The sequence below is a fragment of the Athene noctua genome, chromosome 13, assembly GCF_965140245.1.
Source record: "Athene noctua chromosome 13, bAthNoc1.hap1.1, whole genome shotgun sequence".
Classification (NCBI taxonomy): Eukaryota; Metazoa; Chordata; class Aves; order Strigiformes; family Strigidae; genus Athene; species Athene noctua.
This window is the reverse complement of record NC_134049.1, coordinates 8395708-8422020: the sequence shown is the minus strand read 5'-3', so window position 1 is coordinate 8422020 and position 26313 is coordinate 8395708. Positions and strand designations below refer to the sequence as shown.

The window sequence follows — 26313 nt, the reverse complement described above, 5'->3', positions numbered from 1 at the left end:
TCGTGTTTGTTTTGATAACAGCTTCAGAAATTAGTCTGTGTATCAGGAGCAAATCACTTTACTGGCGTTTGGTGGGGCATACTTACTAATGATGATGAATTTTTTGAAGAATGTTGTAGTGTAATGCCCAGTCAACAATGCCATGTCTTCATTCTGCCCTCTTGCCCTATCTTTTCCTGGTTTCTTATGCAATGACTGAATGCTTGACACAGTTCTGTTTTGGTTTTCATATCTGATATGGAGGAGGCTGCACATCAATGCACAGTTTCTTTCGACTGTGAAAGTTTCAGTTCTTATCCCTGATTCGCTGATGGTTGAGATCTAAAAAGCTTTTTTTCATATAAAAATAATGAGAAAACTGGAGAGTATAGAAGAGGGACTGGGCAAGAGTTTCACAGATTTTTATAAAGAGTATTGAGAGATAAAAATAAAATATAAGTAGTTGGTGCCTGCAAGTTCAATAATACAGACGTGGGCCTTTCAGTTTGATTGGTAGACACTCAGAGAAACCATGTGGTTGTCTAAATCAAAGGTAGAAGTGTCAAGCTTTCTAATTTTGCTGGTAGCCTGTGAGGACAATTTTGACTTTGATATACTTTGAGAATTTTCGTGCTACCTATACATTTATTTGATGATTGTCCCTTTGAATTAGAATGTTACCAAATACATCTTAAGGACCTGTGCCTACTGGTTTATGCAACATAATTAAGAAAATGGATGATATGCTCAGAAATAACTAGTAGTTGTTGCTGTCTCTTTTTTTGAAACCACCCAAGCTGAGCTGCTTATAAAAAGGTTCAAGTTTCAGTCTTGATGCTTTTTTGAAAACATCTTTTCATCGTATCTCTACTTAGGTATTCAAATACCAAAATATCAAATTCCTCTTTTTCATGATGTAGTTTTTTCTCTTGTGCATCTATTTTCCATTCCATAAAATGGCTTTAACAGCCTTCATAAGTATGGGAAGAACAGTTATAGGACTCATTAAATGAGTATGATGTCATTAGAAATCAAGGGTATTATGCAGAATATTACTTTAACTTTATCTTGTGGGGCATGTTTAATATACATGTTTTTCTAATTCTGCTTTTGTAGGATTATGACCTGGAGACAGATGTGAACAAATTGAGGTCAAGACCAGTGCTCGACCGACCAGAGGAAGAGTTTAGACAATATGAATCAATGTGTCCAGAACTTTCCCATAATTTTCAGGTACTATCACAGTGCGGCTTCCTTTATTTGTGAATATCCAAGAGTTTAAGAAATACTCAAAAGGGAGTACTGATGAGATAACTGCAAAAAGAAATCTAGATGTCTTATAGGACTGGAAAAACAAAGATTAAGACTTTTTGCTATAGTTTATTGGTGTGAATCAAGAGTGATAGAAAAGGATTGATGTTTGGTGCACATTTGGCTGGGTGTGGATTACCTAAGCACCACTAAATCAATTGCTACATGAGAAATCTGTCAAATAATATTTTGTATCCTTGCTAGCAATTTTGATCGCAAATGTCAAGATCAGAATGAGATGTGGAAAATAAAATATTGCCAACTAGTGTTTTGAAGGAAGTGATGGAGCAGATGGCCCTGCTCCTGAGTGAAATGCACAGTTCAAATCAAATCATTGTTCTACTGCAGTTTGGGACAAGAAATGGAGTATTGCACTCATCACAAGCCTTGGAATTTAGAAGAGCTGAAAACTGTGATTCAAATACAAATCTAGAAAGGACCACTGGCTTAATATATCTCCTGTACACACAATGCTGACATTTATTAGAAGTAGCCAAATGGGATTAAGTTATACTCTTGCATGAAGGCAGAGGTGAAGTTTTGCATGACAGATTGGCCTCCTTTAGCCTGCTGTAACATTTATATTTTTAAAAAATGCCTTGCAAATTATCTTCCCTACTTTGTTAGAACAATCAGTTTTGGTTGGAGATGACTCACCCAGATGACTCAATTTGATCCTTTTAGTTTCTGGGGACAACTGTTGAAACAGCTTTGTGGATAGAGATATTCTGGCAGGTGGTCCATGGGCTGACTTTACTCTAGCTATCTTATTGGATGAGTGGTTTGGGGAGATTTGTAAATATTTTCTCTTTCTTCCTTGAAAGGTTTCCTCTGTAAGGAGGCACAATCTGTCTTTGGTCTCTTTTAATTTCTTCTGCTTTTTAAATTTAAAGGAGCTTGAATCAGAGTCTGAGGAAGAGAAGACCTTGGAGGACAGGGCTGAGAGTCTTCCCTCTACTCCCTCTCATTTCATTCCAAGTGCTACTTCTGTGAAGCCTCTGAACTACAGATGGAGAAACCAAAGTGTCACAGAGACGGGACCAGATCCAGGGGAGAAGGATTTCAAAATCCCACTGCAGAGCTGGACAAAGAAGGAGAAGTGCAGATGGGACCAGACTGATGTAAAGAGAGACATTGCAGAAGCAGTCCAAGATGCACCCTCCTGTGAAGAAGAAGACCCAGCCAGCAGTCATGTGCTTGCTTTGCGTCCTCTCCCAAAAGATGCTGCTTGGTGCAAAAAAATGTTTTACTCTGAGTGTGAGGGCTCAATCAATCCTAATCCTGGAGGGAGGCTGGAGAGCTCATACACACTGACAAATCTTCTGGAGAAACACCAAGGGGATATCCCATTCCACAGCCCTCACTTCTACGTAGCCAGGGCCAAATGTGTTAAGTCCATAGCAGACTACAAAGACTTGGCATTCCCTGATTTCTGGGGTCACCAGCCACCTCCTTACAGCAAGCCCATGTTGGAACGCAAGCATGGGGTTCAAAGGTGATTGTGCTTTATAATGTAATTACCACACTGAGAGCTCTCAGGCTCAAAACTGGTTTATCTAGGTCCTGACTATAACATCTCTGAATGTCTTAGGAGGTTACAGAATAAACTTTGGGCTATCCGATGATTTGCCACAAAGCCAAACAGCAGGACAATCTAATTTGTGTTTTCCTCCTGAGGAAAGGAAAATGGTACCTAGCTGGATTACGAACAGGATTAGGAATCAGCAAGTCTATTACCTGTCTCTGACATGGACTTTCTATGTGTCAGTGGATGAGTTGTGAACTGTCTGTGTGTTGCTTTCTTTGTCTTGTAGATCTGGTGGTGGCAGGTGGTAGTAGCAGCCCTGGAGTGAGATGAGATTTTTATGTTTCTGAGAATTCATCAAGACTCCCTTATCTCATATTTAGAATGGTTATTGATTAATTATTGATAAAAATATTGATATGACTATGTACCTGATGGGTCTCTAAGCTTGTCAAAGCTCTGACATGGATTTTCTAGTGGCTTTTCCTTAAAGTAAGCAGACCAAGACCCAGCATGAGCTGTGAATCTGTGACCTTATTAGAACACAAATGAGAACGTGTTCATTTTAGAGACGGAGAAGACTCTGTGTCCTTTCAGGATACGTTTTTGCCTTCACTCTTGCTCTTCATGCACCACCTTTAGTGCCTGCAACACTGGGTCCCATCTGGCTCTGAGGAAAAATCCTTTCTGTCCTCTCAGAGCTGTGTGTCTGTGTCAGGTTGTTCTTGGGAATCTCCCTGTCTACCCTTCTGCTGCTGTGTCCCTTCTCACTGTGCCTGTCACCCCCTGCCTGCTCCATGGGGTCCTCCAGAATCTTCTCCTCCTTCCCTAGCATGTGCATCTGCTGCTGGGAAGTCTGTCATGAGCCAGAGAGCAGCAGTGGGGTCAGGGTAAGTAAGCTGATTGCCCTCCCTGCTGCCCAGCCTGCTAGAAGGCAGCAGCATGTATGGCATGCAACCCACAAAAGGAATTAAAACCAGATCTCTCTGGCACACTGCTAGAATCTGCTGTTTTTCTCATGTTATTTCAGGTGTTCAGATGAGGGGAAAGCTGTATTTTGAAGCTGTGCTGGGAGAGGAAGCTTTTCTTATAACTACTGTTTTGTCTGTTCCATGTGTGGCTCTGTGCAATGACTTTACATTTCTTTTTAGTGGTGAAGGGAATTATTAGCCGATACCAAAGAGGCTGGATTCTATGCTAAACTTTAAAGCTGATCAACGCTAATCAAATGGCATTTGTGAAGACAACTAATTGCTGATCTCAAGAGAGATAATGATTCTTTCTGCAGCAAATATAAAAGCTAAAAATCTTATTTAGAAGCAAAATCACTCTACTGTCTTCTCCTTGCACTGTTGCTCTAAAAGCTTTGCTTTTATGACTATAACAACATGTGTAACCATACAGCTAAAATGGGAATAATCATATCATGCTTCAAGGCATAACATGATTGCTGCAAAGGTCAGGAATGAAATCTGGTATTCCACATTTGATCATCTTTAGGGATCAGAGAAATTCTGTTTAATAATGATTAGAAATTAACTTGATTTAGAGTGAAGATTCACTATAAGACAGACTAGTAGGTTTATAAGTTATGGCAGATATTTCCTCACAGGGCAAGGCTGGCCCATTTGGGATACTGACGTTGGCTGGGAAGAACTGGGGATAAATCAAACTTGATGAAATATTGTAGAGAATAAAAATTTTACTGAATCAGTCATTTAACCCAAAAGGCAACTTGTAACAGCAATGGAGTGGGAGTTTCTCATGGTAAAAAAAACCAACCCACCAACCAAAACCATATAGAAATTAAATTTACCTGGAATTATCACATAGAAGTCTTCTTTCTTACCAGTCTTTCAAAAGAATATCCTAAGCCTCTTCATATTTTTTCTACAAGATTACCCTATGCCAAGATTTCTTTCAGTGTCATTACAATTTGCTTTTTTTTTTTTTTTTTTTTCCTAGGGACAAAGTACTAGATGATGTTCGCCGCTTAATCCAGCCGGGTGATGTGATAGGCAGAACTGTTTTTGATTTAGATGAGCCCAGGTGGGTAACTTTTATATTGAGTACTGTAACCAGGGGCACTGTCAGTCCTGGGTTAGGTAGCAAGCTCATTTTACTAGTTCAGCACTGATCAAGGTATAGAAGAAATCACCTAGGAGGAAAAAGCCCAACAGGAAAAATATGCAGGAGGAATAGATTCCTTGTACACGGCTCTGGGGAAAGGATTTATTGTGGAAGTCACTGGAGCAAGAGAGTCTCAAAACCTTTTAGACAGAACAAGATAATCTGTACATCAAAGAAACTGTTGATGTCCCTGGATACATCTGCATTGCATGTAGTGATTTGGAACAGCAGCGTGCAGGCTGACGCTGGGAATTGTACCTGTGAATCCAGATGCAGTCTCTCCACACCCTGAAGCAGTATTTCCCATTGGGAGTGCACTTCAGTGTCTGCACAGCCGGTGTCACAGGCTGCAGACATTTCCTGAGAAGTGTGGCACTTATAAAAGGCTTCTGAAAACCATGCATCCAGCCTTGTGAATTGTTTTAAGCTATGGCCGGCAACTGTGATCTTTGAGAAGATGTAGCACAAGGCAGTTGAGAGGGTACCAAATATGAAGAAATTGCATTCAGAGGAAGGATGAGTCTCTCAGAGAACATTCTTTAGAGGATAAAAACGGTGAGGAACAGTTTGAAGTTGGAGAAAGTTCTGAAGTTGTTCAAGATGAATTAAAGGGTTTCTAAGCTTTAGGAGAATGAAATTATATAGATGAGGTAAGAGTAAAGGTATAGTAATTGTATAAAGCTGTCTTGTACAAATAATAAACTTATGGCAATAACTCAGTGGGCAAAGTAACTGGAAGAAAGGAAGTAAATATCAACTGGGGCAAAAGGGAGTATTGAGAAAGGAAAAGAAGATGTGATTTAGAATCACTAAGCAAGAGTAGAGAATAATGCTGCACTGGATTGGAAGATTACAGATTTTCTCACCTCTTGCTACTTCTCAGGGTCTTGCTTATAAAAAAACCCCATAAAAGCCTATTTTAGCACACAAAAAGTGCTGAGGAGACCTCATCTTTGAAGCAACCTGCTATAGGTATCCTTGCTTTGATTAATTGCAGTTGCTCAAGCCCAGGTTCTCCAGGCTGTCTGACATTCTTCTCCAAGTTTGAATCGGGAAACCTTCGCAAAGCCATCCAAGTGCGTGAGTAAGTACATCTGCAAGCGGTTGGGTCCCAGCCTGCCTGTCTGTTGTCACCACAGTGTGAAACGGTGGGGATCTCCTGGGTTTAGAAAGGGCTGGCCAGGGAAGCAGGTTATATGACTCAGAGCTTATCATGCCTCCCAATACCTAGATGTCGTGTAACAGGAGTGAGAAGACAGAGCTCATAATATTTTGACATGACTAACATAGTGTGAGTATTTAATGGTGTGTGGTGGGCACCACTAGTTTGATGGTGTTCTTTGACTCTCACAGGATATTAATGAATTTGATTGTATATTCTGCTGTCCTCACTCAGCAGGTTCAGTGGCAGACTGGTGGCGTGTTCATGGCCACACCATTTTTTCTGGTCTTCCTTTACAGGTTTGAATATGACTTAATTATGAATGCGGATGTGAACAGCAACCAGCATCACCAGTGGTTCTACTTTGAAGTCCGTGACATGAAATTAGCAGTTCCCTATCGCTTCAACATTATCAACTGTGAGAAGTTCAATAGCCAATTTAATTATGGTATGAGCCTTTGGGGAATTGGGGTAGTCTTCTGTTCACAAAAACTTTATTTTTTTTTTTTTTAATGCCATAAAGGTTTTGAACTTTCCATGTCTATAAGGGAGGCTCTAAGTTTAATCTTGTATGCCCTGAAATCCACGGAAAGGGTTACTTCAGACTTGTCAAAGGACCTTTCTCTATCCTCAGGAGAACTGAGGAGTAAGATGAATATTGAGACCTGGGAGAGGATTTTTTGGGGAAAAAATGTCATTGTTCTGAGACCAGAACTGGGAAAGAACGGCACTACGGTTGGGAGAGGGGGGAAAAGACAATCTGCTGGAATTGAATGAGCAACATAGGATTGGAATGTGCTTCTAAGATTTAAATAAAAGTAGATAATCCTCGGACAAATATTCATGACTCTTTGGGCTTATCCAGAAAGACATCTCTGCCTTCAGATCTGCTGAGACTTCTGCTGATATTAATGATTAAAAAAATTGCTGTTCCTTTCTGTCTTCGAGCTCCTGTCATAGTCTGTGGTTCAGGAGGAAGGCAGTATTGTTCAGAAATAGGCAGGGCAAATCCCAGCTTTCAGTGCCCATTTTAGAAGAGCAATTATTTCTTCTGCATGGAGACTGTGGGTTGAATTCTTAGCTGGCATAGGCTGTTTTTTTTATTTGTTTCCATGGAGCTGTGTTAATTTACACCAGCTCAAGACCTGACTCAGAATGTTTAATAAGCCCCTAATATCAGACTTTGCATTCCTCTGAAGCCCTGTGGATACAGCCTTCGACATCACCAGGAGAACTCTCTCAGGATCACTGTACCTAAAACAAATAGCTCTAGGATCTGGAATAACTTGTCACTTGTATTTGTGAAACTGGCTGGATGAGTGGCATAATGAATTATAAGGCATTTGCTCTTTAACCCTAAGGGCTGGAGTTCAAGTATTCATATAGATCTCAAATGAAAATGAATTCTTTTTTTTGTCATCTTATTCTGCTTCCCTGAATTATCAAACAATTCAGTGTGGTGTGTCTGGTAGCAGCTTAAAATTGAAGTATGTTGAGGTCTAAATGTAAACCCCAATACAACCTCTGATACAGCCACCAGTAGCTTCACAGCTAGAGAACTGTTAGAATTAGCTATTATAATAATTATAATAATTGACTGTTAAAATTGGCTATTATTGGTGGAAGATTGCTTGTTATCTGCTAGTTTGGCCATTGCCAGCATTAATAATTTCATTTTGTGCACCTGAAATTGTACATGACTCACACGTTCAAGTGTGCAATGAAAAATACATTTGGAATAAAAATGTGAAAATATCATCCTGTGTAAGGAGTGGGGCTAAGCCATGGCTTGCTTTTGTACGGCTTGTACGTAGGATTGGCTGTTAAAGCAATTCTTCTGTGGGTTACTTCTGCTGCTCTGAGAGGGCAGTGAAGCTCTAGCTTATCTGGCTTGGCTGAACGAGGCTCACTACCCCTTCCAGCACATGCATAATATTTACACAGGCTGTTGGTAAGAGATGATGTTTATTCATTACATTCCCTCTGCACTGTCCTGGGCTAATGCCCATGATATAATGCTGAAAGCTTCCATTTGTGATGTAGTGCCAAAGTGCCATGGGTGGCAATACTTTACAGCTCTTGGTTGTTGATCTGGTTTGATTTTTCCCTTCCCTCCCTTTTGCTCTTGGTAAGATGGCACTGTGTAACTTTAAAATCAGCAAAAAGGATATTTAATGAAGTAGCTGTGACCAGCAGCAGAGCAAGTCAGGAGGTGCAGCCTCCACCTCTCTCCTTCCCCCTTTTCCACTAACTTAGGTGTACTGTGAGGAATAATGGGGTTTTGTCAGAACCCTGAGTTGTGTTTGTTTTCTAAAACTGATTGTTTCCATAGGGAAAGTGGAAAGTAAAACCTCATATTTTAGAGGGTTTTTTTAAATAAAATGAGATGGCAGAGCAGTATCCACCATCACTCTGAGGCAGTTTGGTGGGTGTGTCCCTCGGACTCACAAAGGGCAGGTGCTGGAGTCTGGGATGCGAGAGCACTGTAGACACTGAGCCTCATGTCCCTTGTCTGGTGAACTGGGCTTCTGGGCAGGCCTGTGTGTCTTGATACTCACTGTGGCCCATGTCCTGGAACCAAACACACAATTCCCTTTTGTAAGTGTCTTACTGTGCTGGCTCAGGAAGCAGCAGTATAGAGGTTACTCCTAGCTGTAGGCTGGTTAGTGCTACGTCGCACCCCAGCCAAAGGTGAACTGGACAGGCATTTCTGCTGGCACACTTGCCAGCTCTTAAAGCACTGGGGGGTTTAACAGAGAAACCCAAAGGAAGAAGGGAAACGGAATAGCTCCTTATTGAAATATGTCATCAGTATTAATGATTTTCAAGCATCGCCTCCTCCCAGCACAAGAACAGCCAAAAGAAGGCCCAGGGGACAACTTATCAACATGCATAAATACTTGATTGCGTGTTTTTCCCTTTCTTAAATACACTTTCACAGAAGTGCCACCAGCATTTGCTGCTGGGCTCAGCTGTGGCTGCACTGGTTCCACTGGAGCTGGCTGGCACCACCCTAGGGCAGAGGCCACCCCTGCAGCCCCCAGCCCCTTGCCAGAGCCACCCTGTGCAGAGAGCTTTGCTGGTGAGGGCAGGATCCTTGCAGTACCTGTAAAAGAGCACGCAGGTGTGTAGAGCAGAGGAATTTGATACAAAAACTGCCTCAGATGGGCTGGCTTCGTGGAGCTGCGAGTAATGCATATGCAGCTCAGATCAGAGAAAGCCTCATACCTCAGGGCATCAAATGGTAATATTTTGGAGGTCAGGAAGAAGTCATCTGCTATGATACGCTACAAAGTTGAATGCTATCATTATCAGCATTTATGACACAGGTATTATTTAGGTCTAATGGCAAGTTTAAAACATTCTAGCTTTGCTCGTTACTTTCTGAATGTATGGTACTGGATGCTCTGCAGATCTCCAATACTGTGGTAGGATTAAGGTTTCAATGAGTTCAGCCAAGCATAAAATATTAGACTAACCAAATTACTGATCTTATTGATACCTTGATTCTTATTCTTTTCTTTCCCTTCCTCTGTTTGTAAACAGAGCAGCCTGAAGACCTTCTTTGCAAAGGCCAGTTGGATAATCTGTTTTTTTAATGAAGTCCATTCAGCTCATTTCTTCTGAAGGTGCTTTTTGTACAGACACAGCTATATCAGAACAAAGCATGGGGCTTTGGGAAATGTATTTACTTTGCATAAACTATCTGCAGAGATAGCACAGAGAAAATAATGATGCTTCTTATTTAGCGTTCTCCCCATCCCTGTCTTTTCCAGCCAGGGAAGTCATGTCACTTGAAACTGTTTTGTTTTATGCAGGCATGCAGCTGGTCATGTATTCAGTGAAGGAAGCTCTCCAGGGCAGGCCTCGCTGGCTTCGGGCAGGCCATGATATCTGCTACTACAAGTAAGTGCATTTTTGGTGAATAATTTGCAGCTTCCTTTCCCCTGTGTTCCTCTCCTGTTATAACTGTATTGATGTTGTTAACCTTTGACCACCAGTGGCACGTGTTTCAAATGTCTCTAAATTGGTGCTAGCTCAATGCGTTACACGCTTCCACCTTCAGAAAACAGCTACAAGTGAGATCTCTGTATTAGATGCCTGGGGAGAGACAGGGCACGTGTGGAATTCACTTCCCTGGGGGAAAGGAAGGGGATGGGGAGTGCTCAAAGCTTGCCGATGCAGCCAGGAATACAAGGAAGCTTAACCCACAAAGGTAGTCGAATTGGCTTTTTTCCAGGAACTGGCTTTTTGTCCAGGAAGAAATGAGCTGGATGGGATCATTATTTTAATTTTGCATAAGCTGACTTTCATAAGAGATGTAGGAGCTGAGGAGATAAGGAAAGGGTTAGCATGTACAGAGGAGTGTTTGGGGGGTGGAGATGGTGTATATACACCTGCATAAATATAAATGTAGAAATAGACATATGCAAACACACTTTGTTTGTTTGTTTGTGAATCGATCTCTATACATTAGTATCTTCACAAGCTTCCCTTAACTGCAGAGCTGGAACTCAAATCCTAGAAGGCAAACTGCTCTGTGGACTGTGCTTCTTGGCACTGTCTAACCCTTGTCCTGATAGCAGACACAGTGAGGATGAGCCCTACTTGCTGTCCTATGGGAACTTTTGTCTTACTACTGGGGCCAGGCAGCAGTGGTGTAAAGGAGTTTGGACAAGCTCAGTGCTGATGCTTATCCAAGTTTCCTGTTTCAGGCTGTTCCTGGAGTGTGTCAGAGCCTCAGAAGAGAAATGCTAGATCAGTCTCATCTTTAATGTGTATCTGAGCTGGAGTTTGTCTCATGTGAGAAACTCACTCAGGTATCTCATTTCCGCGCAGAAAATTGATCCTCAATTCATTCTGGTTATTATAGTCAAAGGAGACAAGTCTAGAGTTTGGGCTTTCAATAGGTTGAACAAACCCGGTTTTATTTTCTCAAGGCTTCCAAAATGTTCTCCACAACATTTATTTTTTTAAAGATGACAGTTGAAAGGGTTTTCAGGACTAAGATAGCTGGTATGTTTTGGATTAGAAAATCTGTGCAGAGTTGAAGGCTGTGGCGGACAGAATAGAACAAGTGGGAAAATTACAGGTGTGAGTAAATGTATTCGGTTGAGTGCCTGTGAGCGGGATGTCTGGGAATGATGTAGCCTGGGGTGGTGCAAGCAGGAAGAGGAGCCCTGCGCTGGAAAAAAGAGGTTGTGTGCTGAGGATGAACTGGTAGAGCATTATGGGTGAAGTTCACATACTTTTAATCAAATACTGCAGCATTTGGTGTTAATTTTTTCATCCTGGACTTACCTGTCATGACCTGAAAGCTGGGGCTGAGAATGCCGAAGTGACAAGTTTTCCCTTTTTTTTTTTTTTTTTTTTTTCCTTCTTCTAATTATATTTTCCATCGTGATTCCTAGTCACAAATGTGCATCACCAAAATGCCTCAGTGTCTCGGGACTTAATGGGTACTGCATTGGGCAATATATAACCAAACCAACATTCTGGTCCTTGCCCCTGAGACTGCAGTTGGAGCACAGGGCATGGGCTACCCAGTGACTGCAGATAGTCAGGGAAATACAAGAAAACAGAGAAGTGTTAACACAATTAACAATAATGATAATTGTCTGGCACGGTAAGTAGCACTCTTGGAACAGAGCTGAACTTTTCTGATGTTCTAAATGATACTCATTCCTTCATGAACTGATGAGTCTGATTTTAGAAACTGCTGTGAAATAATGGGCTTTCTCTTTGTAAGAAATTTGTGTTGCGGTTCATAATTTTGCTGTTAAGTTCGGAGGTGGTTATGTTCACAAGTGGATTTGATGAGACAATAAACCCAAACAATGACAGTGGGCTGCCTTCCAGAAGTAGCAGAGCCTCAGACTTGTGTTGACAAAAAAAAAATCCAAGTCATCCCAAATCTCTGTTGAAATCTCCTTTCTTTCTTTTATTTGGGAGCAGGGGGTAGGGCAGGGAGACAGGGTTTGCTGAAGGCTCAGCTTATCCTCTCTCAACCTGGCATCCTGTCTGTAGCAATTTAAGTAGCTATTTTATTTTGTTCCAAGTACTTTTCACTAACCTTTATTCACCTAACCTTTTCTACCTCAAGAGCTAACGCACTGTGGTGCAGTGTCTTACCTTTGCACGCCCATAACCTCTGGCTTCTTTGAGTACAGTCTTCTGGTTGGGCAGACTTATGTGCTGATTACCACAGCAGTGTCTTCTCATGTCGTTAACAAGGCACTTATTGTGAATAATGAAACATCAGATTACTTTTGAGATTAAGCTATGATTGTACGATTAAGCTTGTAATCAGATTCCTGTTCAGAATATGTGAGAGAATTGAGTTTTATTGATTTGGAATATTCTGTGTTTTCTAACTATATTGCATTATATGCCAACATATTCATCTAGGATAATGATTTGTTGTCTGTCTCATTTATTGTTTATTTGAGGTTTACACGTTTTTGTATACATAAGAATGTGCACACACACACATATATGCACTTTCACCTCTACTGAAACTCTAATCTTTTTATTTCAGTGATTATAAAAGAGATTCACAGTCATGAGAAGTTACAGTTGTGAAGGAATGTGAAGAAAGTATGTTTGGGGTTGCTCAGACTTTGGCTCAGAATAGGAGGAGATGGGATTGCCATAGTGATATCGTGCTTCCTGTGTTTTGGGGAAAGAGCTCACTTCACTTCCATTCATCCTGGTCACAGGTATCCTGGGGGGGCACATTTTGAAGGGAACCTCATCCAATTACTTTTACCAGGAGTTATTCATAAATACGGGAAAGAGTGATATCCTTATAAAAATAAGGATGAACTCGGAGATGCCTTTAATTGCTTTTGCAGCAGGGCTTTTATTGAGAGCAACCTCTGAGTTGAAGGACAGTGGGAGGAAAGGCACATTCACAAGATGTCCAGGTGATGCACGTTGGCTGAGCTTTGCTGACATTCATCTTCACTGAAGTTGGGATCGTTCGGTCATAAAGATGAATGTTGTGGCACAGCTCTGTCATCATGTACCTTTCCCATATGTCTCATGAGAATTTTTATGTTACAGAGAATATTAGTGGTGCTCTTGTCAAAAGGAAGCTGAGTGACACTTCTGCTCTATTTTATTGCCTCTCCATGAAGTGACAGGATACACCCGTGATAAACAGAGTTGCAGTTACTATAAGATCATCTAATTCACTTGCTGTCTTGGCAGCTTTTATGTGCTGAATAATATTCCTTTCTGGCAAATTATTTAAGGAACAATGGCAGCATGCTGAATTGGTGACAATGTGCTTGTGCCTTTAGTTTCATGGCTCATTCAAAGCATATTATCTAACCTCTAGCTTTTCCAGACAATAGTCCATTCACAGACAGTAATGAGGTACATGGTATGTTTTGTTCTCAGATCACCAGTAAAGACTTGACTGCTTGGTGATCATAGCGGTGTCAGAACTAGGTCTTCTCTTTTTCTCTTCAGCGTCTTTATAATCACATTAGATGAAATCATCATCATAGCATTAGCAGGCCACCTCTCAGTTCTAATGATATCTACAAGAGAGGGCTGAGACATCAGTCTCAGTTGGAGAGCACCTGACCTTTACAATATGACTGAATGCCTTAATAGCAAGATGGCTGTGGGATTTTCTGCTTCGACTGGGATTTTGCCTGAAATCTTGACAATAAAGATGCTTTAACGTGGATTTGGCCCTTGAAAATGAAGCTGTGTTGCACATTTTCCAGTTTCCAACATGGCAAACCCCAAAATAACAGCCATGCTCCGTAAATTGTAAAATGCTGTTTTTTAATGGTATGAACCACGGTGTTACTAAAGCATATTGCACTTAGCAGCCACACTTGGAGATGTAAGAAGGTCAGGGCATGTAAAAGAAGGACACCAGATACCAGGTGGTAGAAGGATTTTGGACAAAGGGAACGCATCAGCAGATTAGATGTGATAAATAGTTTGCTTTCCATTTGGACTCTGTTTTGAAATGGCCTAGAAATCCAGGATACTGATATTTTCTTTGGCCATTTTAGTCTAAGCTGATACAATGCCATATTCCATCACCTACCAGTGCTTTTTCCTATACTAAATGCTGCAGATAGGAAGTTTAAAGATGAGATGACCAAGAGAGGTTGTTCTTGTATTGATTGGTGCTTTTGAATTTCTGAGTTGCAATCCATCTCCTTTACCAGCCTGCCTGTATCTTTGACCAAGTGACTTCACCTGTCTGTGTCTCAGTTTCCCCATCTATAAAGGATGGAAAATTAGAGTCACTTATCTGCCACCCAAAGAATGGGAATAGGTAAATGGGAAGCAAGTTTTAATTAGGTAATGCTTGCAAAGGTCTTTTAAGCTTAAAAAATTATTATGCAGACTAAATGATAAGTAGTATTATAATTATTGTTAATTAACTTTCCATCACAGGTATGCTAGAAATACACTACCTGTACATTATTTCTGAGGGGGAACAGCAAGCAAAATTATTTCACTATTACAAAGTGACTGAAAGGCATGGCAGATACTGCTTGCATGCTGATTAAAACCCCCACATTTTGGTCTCTTATTTTCTTTCCAATAATGAGCTTATTAGTTTCTAGAGAGCATGTGAGACTTTGAACATTTTTTGAAAGAGAACACAAATAAGGGAGTGAGGACGAGATGTTGCTAGGTTCTCTTTTTTCCTTCCTTCTTCCTTGCTTATTAATTTGGGCTTCATGCTGGTATGGTTGAGTGTTGTGATGAAAAAGGGGTGAGGAAAAAAATGATCAGGCTGGTGAAGGAACAAGGAGGTGATAGAGTCATCTTGGGGTAACAACTGTAGGAGAGGGAGGCAAAGAGGAAAAATGCTACTTTTTACGTTTCTTTTAAAAAGATTCAGAGCCACTGCATGATATGATGGATTGTGAGGAGACCAGACTACACACAGTAAGAATACATGATCATTTACACTGCTTACACACAGGTGGTTTTTCTTTTTAATGCATGAGTGAAGAACATTGAAGCCTCAAAAAGCCACCTGTAAACTTCCTGTTACTAGCAGATAGTTTGCTATAGACTGAAACAGGTGTCAAGAAGGGATTCAAAAGCCTGGAAATAGCTGTTCTGGGTGGGTAGTTTGCTGGAGCAGCAGAGGTGCTCAGAACAAGAATGAAGTGTGCTAAGCAGTGCAGTGAGAGCACTGTGCATTGATACCCTCAAGATCATGCGATCTAAGCACTGTCAGGAGTAAGGACCATTGACTACCAGTGTAGCATCAAGGTCGGAGGTGTCTGGTGCTGCAAAACCTCTGAGTTAAGTGGCCGTTTCAGACAGAACAGACGTTTTCAGCTGCACAATTACAGACTATAGAGGGAGAACCCTTTACTGGAGCATTAGGGACAAGTGGGAATAATGTGTGTGTAAGATATTTAGGCAGTATCTGCCTGCAAAGACCTGCTTCCTCCCACACTTCTAACTACAAATGTGAATTTGGAGGGAAGGATTCAGAAGGTCTTAGCACTTTGTGACAATTCTTTATGAATAAGGTCATCTAACCTTCCAGCTGACACTGAATATTATAGAGGCTATGGAGATGAGTACAGTCATTATGCAGTATGCCAGAAATGGTTCTTAATTATCGTCCGCTTCAAAATTAACAGGAACTAGATTAAATGGCATTGTTCTGACTTAAAAAAATAATAAAAAGGTCTCAAATCCTGGATCCACTGAAATATATACATAATAGCTAAGTAGATGTTTCTATATTTGTGGGTTCGTTGCTTTTTTAAAAAAAATTTTTGGTCTGAGTCTTTGTCCAATATTAAGGTGGCTTATTTGCAAAAGAAATGTTGAGGTGAAGGGTTCAGCTGAGAATAAAATCATAGGCTTTTCAGTTTGCCACTATGACTTGGTGTTCCTGTACTATCTATTGATCCAGTCAGTATCACTCACCCCACATGTTCCTAACTATTAAATTCAGGTGAAAACCCAGCAGCATTGTATTGTGTCTTCCTTATGAAAAAGAGCTGATTATTTTGGAGAATTTGACAAGAATAATTATCTTTTCTCTCCATCCCTTTCAATAAAAATGAACAGCAGCAAAATAAACTAGTATAGTAAATTTCAGGAGCTGAAATTGCATCTTTTGGTTGCCTCTTCTATTTTGCATTTTAATGCAACATTGATGATAACATTTGTCAAAGAAACCTCACAGTCCTTCAGAATCAGAAGGTTCGGCAACAGCATAATTGGTGCAATGTGGGAAAAATATTGTTTGAAATGTACTTATGGATGCAATTTGCTGTGAGGCTTCTCCCTAAAGTGCAAGAATTTTCTCTTCATCTCTGCTGAAAGAAAACTTTCTTACTCAGTCTGAAGTCATCTTTTTATCAGAGTAAGTCTCCTGCAAGAGATCTGGTCCTCGAACTAGATTGAGAAGTTATCTGTAAGTTTTTTGTAGTTTTAACGACAGGAGTGTCAAGGGCCTGAGTTCACTAGTAGACCTGGATGATCCTGACCAGCCTCCAACCACACCTTCTGCCCAGGAGCTCCAGTTGAGCTCTGTCCTGGCCACTCAGTCCCTGTCTGAACTCTGCTGCAGTGAGGCTCCAGCTCAGTCACTGCTGTGCCTGCGCTTTGCTATCAACTCTGCTGATCTGGATCCTGACCATGGATTGACCTCCTGGCTTGACCCAGATGTGCCTCATCACCACAAACTTGTCTGATGACCTGAATGCGTGGTTGACCCTGTGGTTGGACCTGTCTGCCATCCCTGGGCATGCCCTGCTCAGGTACTGTGGGAGGGGACACTGGCTGGTGAGGCCCCTGCCCTGCTGGCTTCCATAGCAAGCTTAGCTCCCCACCTTTTAGTTCCTTGCTGTTTCCTGACAAGGAGAGGTTCAAGTCTTCAAAAAGGGGAGATCCAAAAGAGGATTTTTTGGGTAGCTCACAACCTACAAATCTGTACGAGGTTGCTCCTCCTCTGTGTGCAGTCTCTACTCAAACCCACTTCCCTCCTCTTCCTATTCAGCAAAGAGCCTTTGATGATATTTGAAATATTTTATGTATGTCCTATTTATTTTTTTATTATTCCTGGAATATCCCTTTTCTTCCTGTGGTGGAACTGACTGGTTGCTTTGAGGTTATTCATATTTTCTAAATCTCCAGACTTTCACAGAATATTTTCACATGGCATTGTTCAGGGCTGTGAATAGGTACCTGCATCTCTGAGCAAGACAATTTGGATGTCAGAAGCAATACAGCAGTGTTAGCTGAATGCATTAGTTTAAATATGTCTGGACTGTGCTGTATGAACTATTATCAGCTGGCTTCTTTCTTATTTGCACCTTCACAAAATGAAGAAAATGGTTATTTTTCTGTGAGAGTTGTCCCATCCATCAGCAGCATGTGACTAGCTGGGACTGGCTGTGCCACACGCAGTTCTGCTTTTTAACTCCCTGCTGGTCTTTGTGTGATTCCCGAGATGCCCTTGAATGTGCTGTCCCACCTCGGTCAGTCGTACTTACCATCATGATCTTGTTTGTGTCTCTGTCCAGTGGAGCCATGGTTTCTCTAACCTTTCTTCTTTCATATAACCTGTAGGTGTATTGCTGTGTTGCTGGATGTTTACCACCGTGTTATATTTTTTGTACCTGATCATTGCTGGGATCGGTTTGATTGTACTTATCTGGGGACTTCCCAGTTTTGGTACAATGACTGGATGAGTTTGGAGACCATCTACATCATGACATGAAAGCTCATGCAGGGTGCACACTACCCTGAATGCTTAGTTCTCTCATGGCTGCTCCAAATGTGCATCTAGAAGTGAAAACCATCTACTTCCCCCATCTTTCTCTTCTTCCAGAAACCACTACCGCTGCAGTGCAGCTGCAGGAGGAGGTATGAGAGGAAAATTCTACTACACGCTCACCTTCAGCATTAAGTTCCCTCATAAAGATGATGTCTGCTACCTGGCCTACCATTACCCCTATACATACTCTACAATGATGGTAATACTAATATGTCCACCTAGATAAGCTAGTGAGACTGAGAGGTTGGAGATGCTTGGGTTATGTGTGAACTCTGAGATAAATAGAGGACTGTTTTCACAGGCAGTTAATGATCATGATGGTGTCATTGCCTTGTTTGTAACTGCAGCCCTGCCAGCTCTGAAGCCCAGAATGCTATAGGAGAAAAGAAATTTCTGTATGGGATAAGCTGGGATACAAACCATTCGTACTTATACCAGTCATAACACAAACCAAAGATGTCTCCATTTGCTTAGGGCTGCAGGATCCTCCTCCTGAAGGGGTGGGAAGCAGGGCTAATGGCAAATTGAAAGTGAAAGCTGCCCTCTCCTCCTTCTGACAGAAGGTAACAGCTCAGTGCTCAAAGCTGCACCCCGCAATATCATAGTGCTGTACCTCATCTGAATGCTTCCTCTGCTGTTTCCTCTGTGCTGGTTGGAGTGTCTGTAGGCATCTGTGACACCCCCACCAGTGCTGTCAGTACAGAAACTAAAAGAATGCAAGTCCAATGTATAAATTGTATTATTGAGTTGTACCAAGTTTGCTTCCTGGGGGAGGATTTTTCTTCTGCAACCTTCTCTGACCAGGGATGGATAGTAAGGGAATTTTTAGTAAACACATCCAGTGTGTTTTCTCTATGATTGATGTAGGAGAGGCCAAGGTCTGAAAGGAAAGTAGAATAAAAGAAGGGAAATTAATAGTCCTGGAAGTAGCTTTGTTGTGTCGTTAAAGATGAGAAAGATGTTACTGAAAATGAAGACACAGTTCCAGTAGATAGGTTTCCCTTCCTTTTTCCCTCAGTTTCCATTGTCAACTCTTTTGCTTCTGGGCAATAGATGCCTGTGTGGGCTGGTGAAGTTTGGGCTTGCTCTATTTTTTATAATGGTATCAGTTTGACATTACAAGATATGAAAGACAAAGCTTTCAAAGGAGACAATATCCTCTCCCGCTTACCAGCCATGCCGCTCGGCATGCCAGCATAGTTAGGCTTAGATTAATTCCCATTCAAACAAGAGTCTCTTGTCAACTGCTTTGCATCCTATTATAGATGTTCAAAGAAACTGCTTCCAATATCTGGGAGAGGGCCAGTCAAGCCTTCACAGTCCAAAATATGCCTGCCAGCTCACTTCTCATTAGGCTTATGGGTACCAGTTACTCTTCAAAATCAAAGAGGAAGAGTATGCTCCAGTAGTGGGGTTTGACCTATAGCCTGGAAGGCATGTATATACTGCAGGAGAAAAGACAAATGTAATACTGAAGAACTGGGTGGACTTATTCACCACCATACTTTATTACAGAAATGCAGTGCCTCATCATTATTTTACTGTTATTGATTTCTCTCTTCTGCTGGCAAGAGAGACTTGGAGAGTTTGTATGCTGTGGGAATCCCTGAATACCTCACCTGCTCATGTATGAATAGAATAGAGATGAAAAAGATGTTATTCCTAGACTTGCATGGTCAAGTTCTAAATATTTCACTGCCTCTTTAAATAAAATGCTCATTGAAGTTAGAGGGAATTTTGCCCCAGGAAAAGTTTAAATGAACTCAGACTCAATAAGGACCATAAAGTTTGGTAAATGGGAATTATGGATGGAAAAGATTGATAGACTGTCATGTCCAATCTTGGCTTTTAGCCAAAGCAGAATTTTTGCCTCTAATAATTCTAAAAGGCTTCTTTGCTTGGACTAATTTAAAATGTCAAGTGATGCAATTTACACATTTCCATGTTACTTTAATTTCCACAGTAAATAAACCAAATCAGGTTTGTGCACCAGTAGATTTGATTTTAAAGCATTTGTCCACTGGTGAAGTATGTTGGTTTTACATATCAGTAATAAATTAAAAGTGATTACGAACCCAAGGGCTCAATTAAATACACAGTGCTTTGGGGAAGAAGATAAACTTGTATATGAAGTTATTAATTTGAAAATGTTTTAAAATATCATATATATTTTATAGTTACAGGCTTATTTACAGGAAATACTCATTGCAGAATCCTATTTGAACTGGATGCACTCTGCAGTTCATTACTTTTTGTCCATTAGTAATTACATTTATTTTGTGAACAGTAATTTATCTATTTTTACATCACAGTGTTAATTGTTTGGATATCTAGTTGAAATCTTTGTGGCAGCTATACCCAATTAAGTTTCACTGGGTAGCAGGAACATAAGTAAATGATTATATTGAGTCCTCTGTATCTATGCAAGATCATTAGATGCATCTAATAATTGAATTTACTTTATAGAGCAGTATGTTAATTGTTTTATGACAGAGATGACTGTAAATTTCAGTTCTGTGTTTGCATTTAAATGGATACTGAGAAAGCAGTCTGAAAGACAGTGAGCTCCCAGGTTTGAGGAACAAGACTGTCTTGTTCCATGAATGTTGGTTAAAATTTAGCCCTCACTTGTAAAGGCAAAAGGTTACCACGGAAGTGTTGTTCAGTGAATTCCTGTGTTTTAGTTAAAGTACTGTTAGGACAAGTACGCAGACTATACTATACCATACCATACCTATTTCTACTATTTGAGAGACAACCGGTGTTCCACACCACTTAGCAAGACCCTGCGATGGGATTACTTACATTAATCTTGCCACTTGCAATTCCAATGTAAACAGAGAGAACTACATGTCATCTGGTGTGTGGGTGACAGGCGGCTATGTGTCTAATGAGGCGATCAGAATTTGTTCCAAAAAGTCATTTTTTAAGCTGTCAATTCTTTTTCTCAAATTTCTCCAGAAACTAGTTGGATTTAAGAATTTAAAACTGCCATAAACTTTGCAGGGGGTGGGGGCCGAAAATTTCCTTTTTAAATAACTTCTTGGAAAGATGCTCTTCAAATTTTCCACCACGGCTTGTACAAAATATGGTTTCGATGTAAACTTTTTGGCTGCCTTGGGTGTGGAGTTTTTCCTGAGTTCCACTGGCATGTGCTTGACAGCTAACCAGTCAGTTCCATAAACGCTCAAAACCGGTGAGTTTTCTCATGTTTCTGCACAGTTCCTATTAAAATATAAGGAGTAGGCCGTTCTTCTTTGGACTTCATGTATGCATAGAAATTTCTTTACACTAATAAGAAACGCACCTAGGAACTGTCCAGATAGTTTGGGTTGGATGGAACTTTTAAAGGTCATCTAATCCAACCTTCCCTACCATGAGCAGGGATGTCTTCAACTAGACCATGACATAAAAGTAAATAGTCCTGTGCAGCTTCAGTGAACTAGGCTGTATTCTGAATGGATTGTGCATATTTGTGGGATAAAAAAGGTGGTGATATTAACTGGCAGAAGAGAGAAGCTGAGAAGTTAGCAAGAGGTGAAATTAGTACCGTTAATAACACACAGCTAGTGGAATAAAATCAGATTTTACAGACCATGAACTCATTTATAAATCTGCTTCCTTGCTTCTTTCTCAGTCTCATCTTGATATCCTGGAACAAAATAGGAACCCCAAGAAGGTTTACTGGAGGCAGCAGACACTCTGCCAGACGCTAGGAGGAAATCTATGCCCATTGCTCACAATCACTGCTATGCCAGAATCTAAAAAAGGAGATGACTTGGAGCAATTCTGTAAGTAGCCAAATGAAGCATTAAAAAAGATGCTGGCAAATTGTAGTCGTGTCAGCAGTGGCAATGACAACCTGTTTTGTGAATATGTTGATTTTCTTGACTTTCTCATTTTGGAAGAATAATTCTAAATGTGGGGAAGAGCCAATTGCAATGCTTTTCTAAAATTACAGATTTAAATGGAGGAGGGAGGAGAGCTGACACCATTTTTTGCTTCAAATTTTTCTTTAATGATGTAAAACAATTACAAAGTTCAATATCAAATATCTCCAACAGCAAGAAACTCTGTTCAAGTAACCAGTTCAACAAGAAATTTGGTATTTTTTTTTTCTGTGTGTTGATGTTCCATACTGAAATTATTTGTCTTTTGAGGTCTCAAACTTTGGGAAAACTAAAAAAGTACAAGACCACTGTTTCCCAGCTGTGGACAGCAATTGAATTGTTTTGGTGAAATTCCAGCTCCCCCAACATGCCTGGTAGATCAACCTAGACACAATATAGCTCCTTGCATTCTCTCTGAGTCCTAACTGATGGTGTACTATCTAATGGTAAATATTACAATTGCCGTATTATATCTAGAAGTGGTTATTTTTCATTGTTAAAGTCAAAGATTTAGATCTTCAGTGGCCTTGATTAAGAAGATTAAGATATGCAAGTTTCTGTAATCAACAGCAAGTGATAAGAAGATTCTGGTTAGCATCACGTTGGGTTAACTTTGATTTGAGAGCCCAAATGACTAACTACTTATATGTAGGTTGACTATTTTTCTTGAGCCAGTAACAAGGCATAAACTGATATTTTTATCTCTGCTCTTCACACATCTATAACACAGGTTGAGAACTTTGAGGGCGTGTGCAAGTTTAAATTGTCTCAAGATCTTTTCGGATGTTAAGCAAATATATATCATTATCTCACCGAGATATTAGTCTAGAAGTATCCATAGGGATTCTGTGACATGAACCACGTTTCTCACTGCAGAAATCTTTCAGGTGATACGTGAGTAGGGCTCTTCATAATGTCCATGCTACGTGCATAACTAAAAGGAAGCTCAAATATCAGAGTTGGTGAAAATTACTGCTCTTTTCCAATTCAGGTTTAGAGCATGGTGACTGCAGTTATGCTGACAGTACAGTGTAATCATCCTGAGCTCATAATTTTTAATTATAATAATTTTATTATAAATTGAGCATTTACCCTGAATTAGCAAATTTGGACATTTGGACAACCTATAACATGCTTTTGTAGGTTGAAATCTTAAAGCAAAATTGCCAAGTACAGGCTATTCATAAGGTGCGTGCACATACACAGCTTTAATGGCGGAAACTGGAGGCAGTGTCTGAGAGAAAATTGGATTATTGGTGTGCTATTACTAGTATTATTTACACTACAGTAGCACATACAACACATGATTGGGGCGTTTGGCTGTGGTGGGTTCTGTCCACCATGCTTGACATGAAGAGATAATTCCTGGCCTTAAGTACTTTTGTTCCATGATAATGATGATCTAGAACAGAAAACCAGTGGGTGGGAGTTGTGGTGAGGGAGGTTGTTATATAAAGAAGCCTCTGGCACACTGCAGATGATCAACTGGTTAGATGTTAGCTGTTGACAGCAATTTTTAAACCTCATGGCAGAAGGTCTTAATAGGGCAACTGAAAGAAAGTAAGTGGGAATATTTCATTTGAGGATTGGAGCCATCCAGGAGATGTGCAGTGAACAAATTTTTCTGCTCAAGTGAGTAATTTCCAGTGAAGGTACAAAGCCAAAGATAAACTAATGTTTGGATGTATCAAAGCAAGGACTTGGAGTCAGTCAGTCACATGATGAGTGAATGTGGCTAAACACTGAATTTCAGCGTCTTTGGCTTTGAAAGGACTTTCTGAAAGGCATGTTTTGTCATAGGAAAGCAAAAGAACAATTTTAACATCTCCAGCATTTCTGTAAAACAGAGTTCTTGCTTTCTGACCGACCCCACAACCTGCCCAGTTCTGCAGTCATGCAGATACATCAGGATTAAGAAATCTGGAAGAAAATCACAGACCTGTAGCAATGGAACTAAAGCAGGAATAGTTAAGAATGTTTTCACCTTTGGCACCAGAGGCAAGAGGGAAACATAACTGCATATGCTAATAATATGTTAGACTTTATGCTATCTACAGTCCTTGGGGCTAGCCCTGAACTGAAACCTTACTGTGCCAGGTGTGGTACAGCATGGGAGAACAGATGGCCTCTGTGTGTGCAGGACTTACAGCCTGTATGCAAGACAACTCAGAGGCACACAGATGCTGAAATGAGGACCACGAGGAAACGACAACACAGTACTGACCAGTGCAATAACACCCCAAGAGTCACATGCTTTTAGGGAGTATCGTGAACTGGGATTGTTCAGTCTGGAGAAGAGGAGGCTGTGGGGAGATCTCATCGCCCTCTACAGCTACCTGAAAGGAGGGTGCAGAGAGCTGGGTCTGAGCCTCTTTAGCCTAGTAGAAACCGACAGGACAAGAGGGAATGGCCTCAAGTTGTGCCAGGGAAAGTTTAGACTAGATATTAGGAAGCATTTCTTTACAGAACGGGTTGTTAGGCGTTGGAATGGGCTGCCCAGGGAGGTGGTGGAGTCCCCATCCTGGAGGTGTTCAAGAGTCGGGTCGATTTAGAGCTTAAGGATCTGCTGTAGGTGGGAACTGTGCTAGGCAAACGGTTGGACTAGATGATCTCCAGGGGCCTTTCCAACCTAGAGGATTCTGTGATTCTGTGATATAAATGTGACAATGTTAGGAGGCATTGTCATTTTCTGGAACACTGTATTCTCAGCTTGTATCAGAATGCATCTTGCAGTGTTAAAAGAGAGTCTGGCAGGTTTTCAAAGGTCATTAACCTGTCTGTGAAGACAAGGCTTGGCTTACTTATTCAGCACAGATTTGCTGAAAAATTCATCGAGGATCTATGAACAATTTGGACAAATACTTGTTTCAAATGCTTCAGGCTGTTGTAGTATTCAGCATCCAGGTTCAAATCCCAATTATATAGCTGAAGTCCTCTTTATTTTAGAAAGAAAAATCCCCTGTAAATTCAGTGGGAGCTTGTAGTTCTGACCGAAATGCCTTAAAATCATGGGCCACTAAACAACTCTTCCTCCGAGGCTTTGCAATGCAGTAAGACTCAGGACTTCCTAGATCCATCCATGAACCGACTGAATTGAATCAAAACACAACATGTAGGAAACCCAGTTGTCTGAATTGAAATAGAAATTGTTTGGGGGAAAGACAGTGTCAAGGCAAGGCAACACAGTTTCTTTCAAGATTCCAAGACTGTAAAAGTAAACACCAATACACTTAGGTGATAAAAATATTTGTTGTTTTATCAAGTGGAAGAACAGCAAGACAGCACACCATGTTTTATGCTGTGGGGATGCCTCTAGGCAAATCTGAAAAATCACGTATGGGCTTATTTGTTTAAGCAGCTTGCATAATTCTGGCTTTTGGGGACGCACTTAGCCTAATTTGTGCTGTTTTGTGTGGCTTTGATCAGCAGTTACTTCTCAGTTTCCTCGTTTTTTATGACATGCCCTTCTCTCTGTGAAGTGGTTTGGCTGATGGAAGGACCTATTTGTCACTTTTTTCAACACTAAAAACACAACTCAAAAGCAACAACTTAGAGCTAAATATGAAGGGAGCAAAGGGTGGAGGTTTTCTCAGTAATAAATCCCATTTTTTTGTACAGTCTCCATGCATACATATTTCAGCTTGAGAATGATGTGGAGCTTCAGCAACGAGGAACTTGGCACATGGGTAATGAATAAAAATTGATATCCCTTGTTTTTTCCTTCTGGTTCTGCCCAATTCTTAGTTTTCATAAACTATAGTAATTTTGTATTCCTATCAAATTTGTTATTTCTCCTTTGTACATTTGTTAATCTGTACCTTGAGAGATTCTTTTCAATAACACCAGTGGCACAGGTAAAACACAAAGCTCACTAGGACTTCGTAGCTGTTGCACGTGATTGTACTTAAATACTCCAAATCTTTCTCTGGTAAGGACACGTAAGGAATAGGAAACATCACTGATGAAGAGGCATTGGGTGGGTGAGGAGTGTTGGAGGACAGTGTGATCAGCCCAGTTAGGAGTGCAGTGGGAAGGAGTTATTGTGGTACTGGAGGTGCTGATAGTGTGGGAACAGCCTAGGGACAATGAGGGCATGGCATCCTCTGTCAGCTGTGCTTTATTTTCCTTGGCTAAGTCTTTTGGATTGGTCTTGTCAGGCTTTTGATTAATGTGGCCCTAGGATGGTTAAATTTGTCTGAGTTAAATTTATTAACGTGAGCCTTGTTAATAGGAAGCACAAGCCGTGCACCCTCGCAGGCGCTGCACATTCACCGCATACTGAAGGGAAGAAAAATGGGCTGCCGTTTTCCTGCACTATGCCTTGTTTATGTGAGGCTTTGATATTCACTTTAGGCTCCTTTCTCCTTCCTCTCTTTCTATCTCCCCTTTATGTGATGGTGGTGTACTGGATAATTTTTATTAAATGCCCAGTTCTGAAACTGATATGAAGAAAGGAAGAGGTGAGCTAGGAACTCTTTGGCTCCTTGTGCTTTGCATCTCAGTCATGCAACAGCTCTGTAACAAA

General features: G+C 40.8%; 1 protein-coding gene across 1 annotated transcript in view; it reads left to right on the top strand.

Annotated features, from left to right (window-relative positions):
• Window positions 1-26313, top strand: part of AGBL1 (AGBL carboxypeptidase 1) — a 268409-nt gene that overhangs the window by 46012 nt on the left and 196084 nt on the right. The window contains exons 8-15 of the mRNA XM_074917492.1: window positions 1096-1212; window positions 2184-2785; window positions 4781-4864; window positions 5943-6029; window positions 6407-6555; window positions 9926-10013; window positions 17953-18097; window positions 21536-21689. Of these exons, the coding sequence (XP_074773593.1) occupies window positions 1096-1212; window positions 2184-2785; window positions 4781-4864; window positions 5943-6029; window positions 6407-6555; window positions 9926-10013; window positions 17953-18097; window positions 21536-21689 (1426 nt within the window). The remainder of the gene's footprint in view (window positions 1-1095; window positions 1213-2183; window positions 2786-4780; window positions 4865-5942; window positions 6030-6406; window positions 6556-9925; window positions 10014-17952; window positions 18098-21535; window positions 21690-26313) is intronic.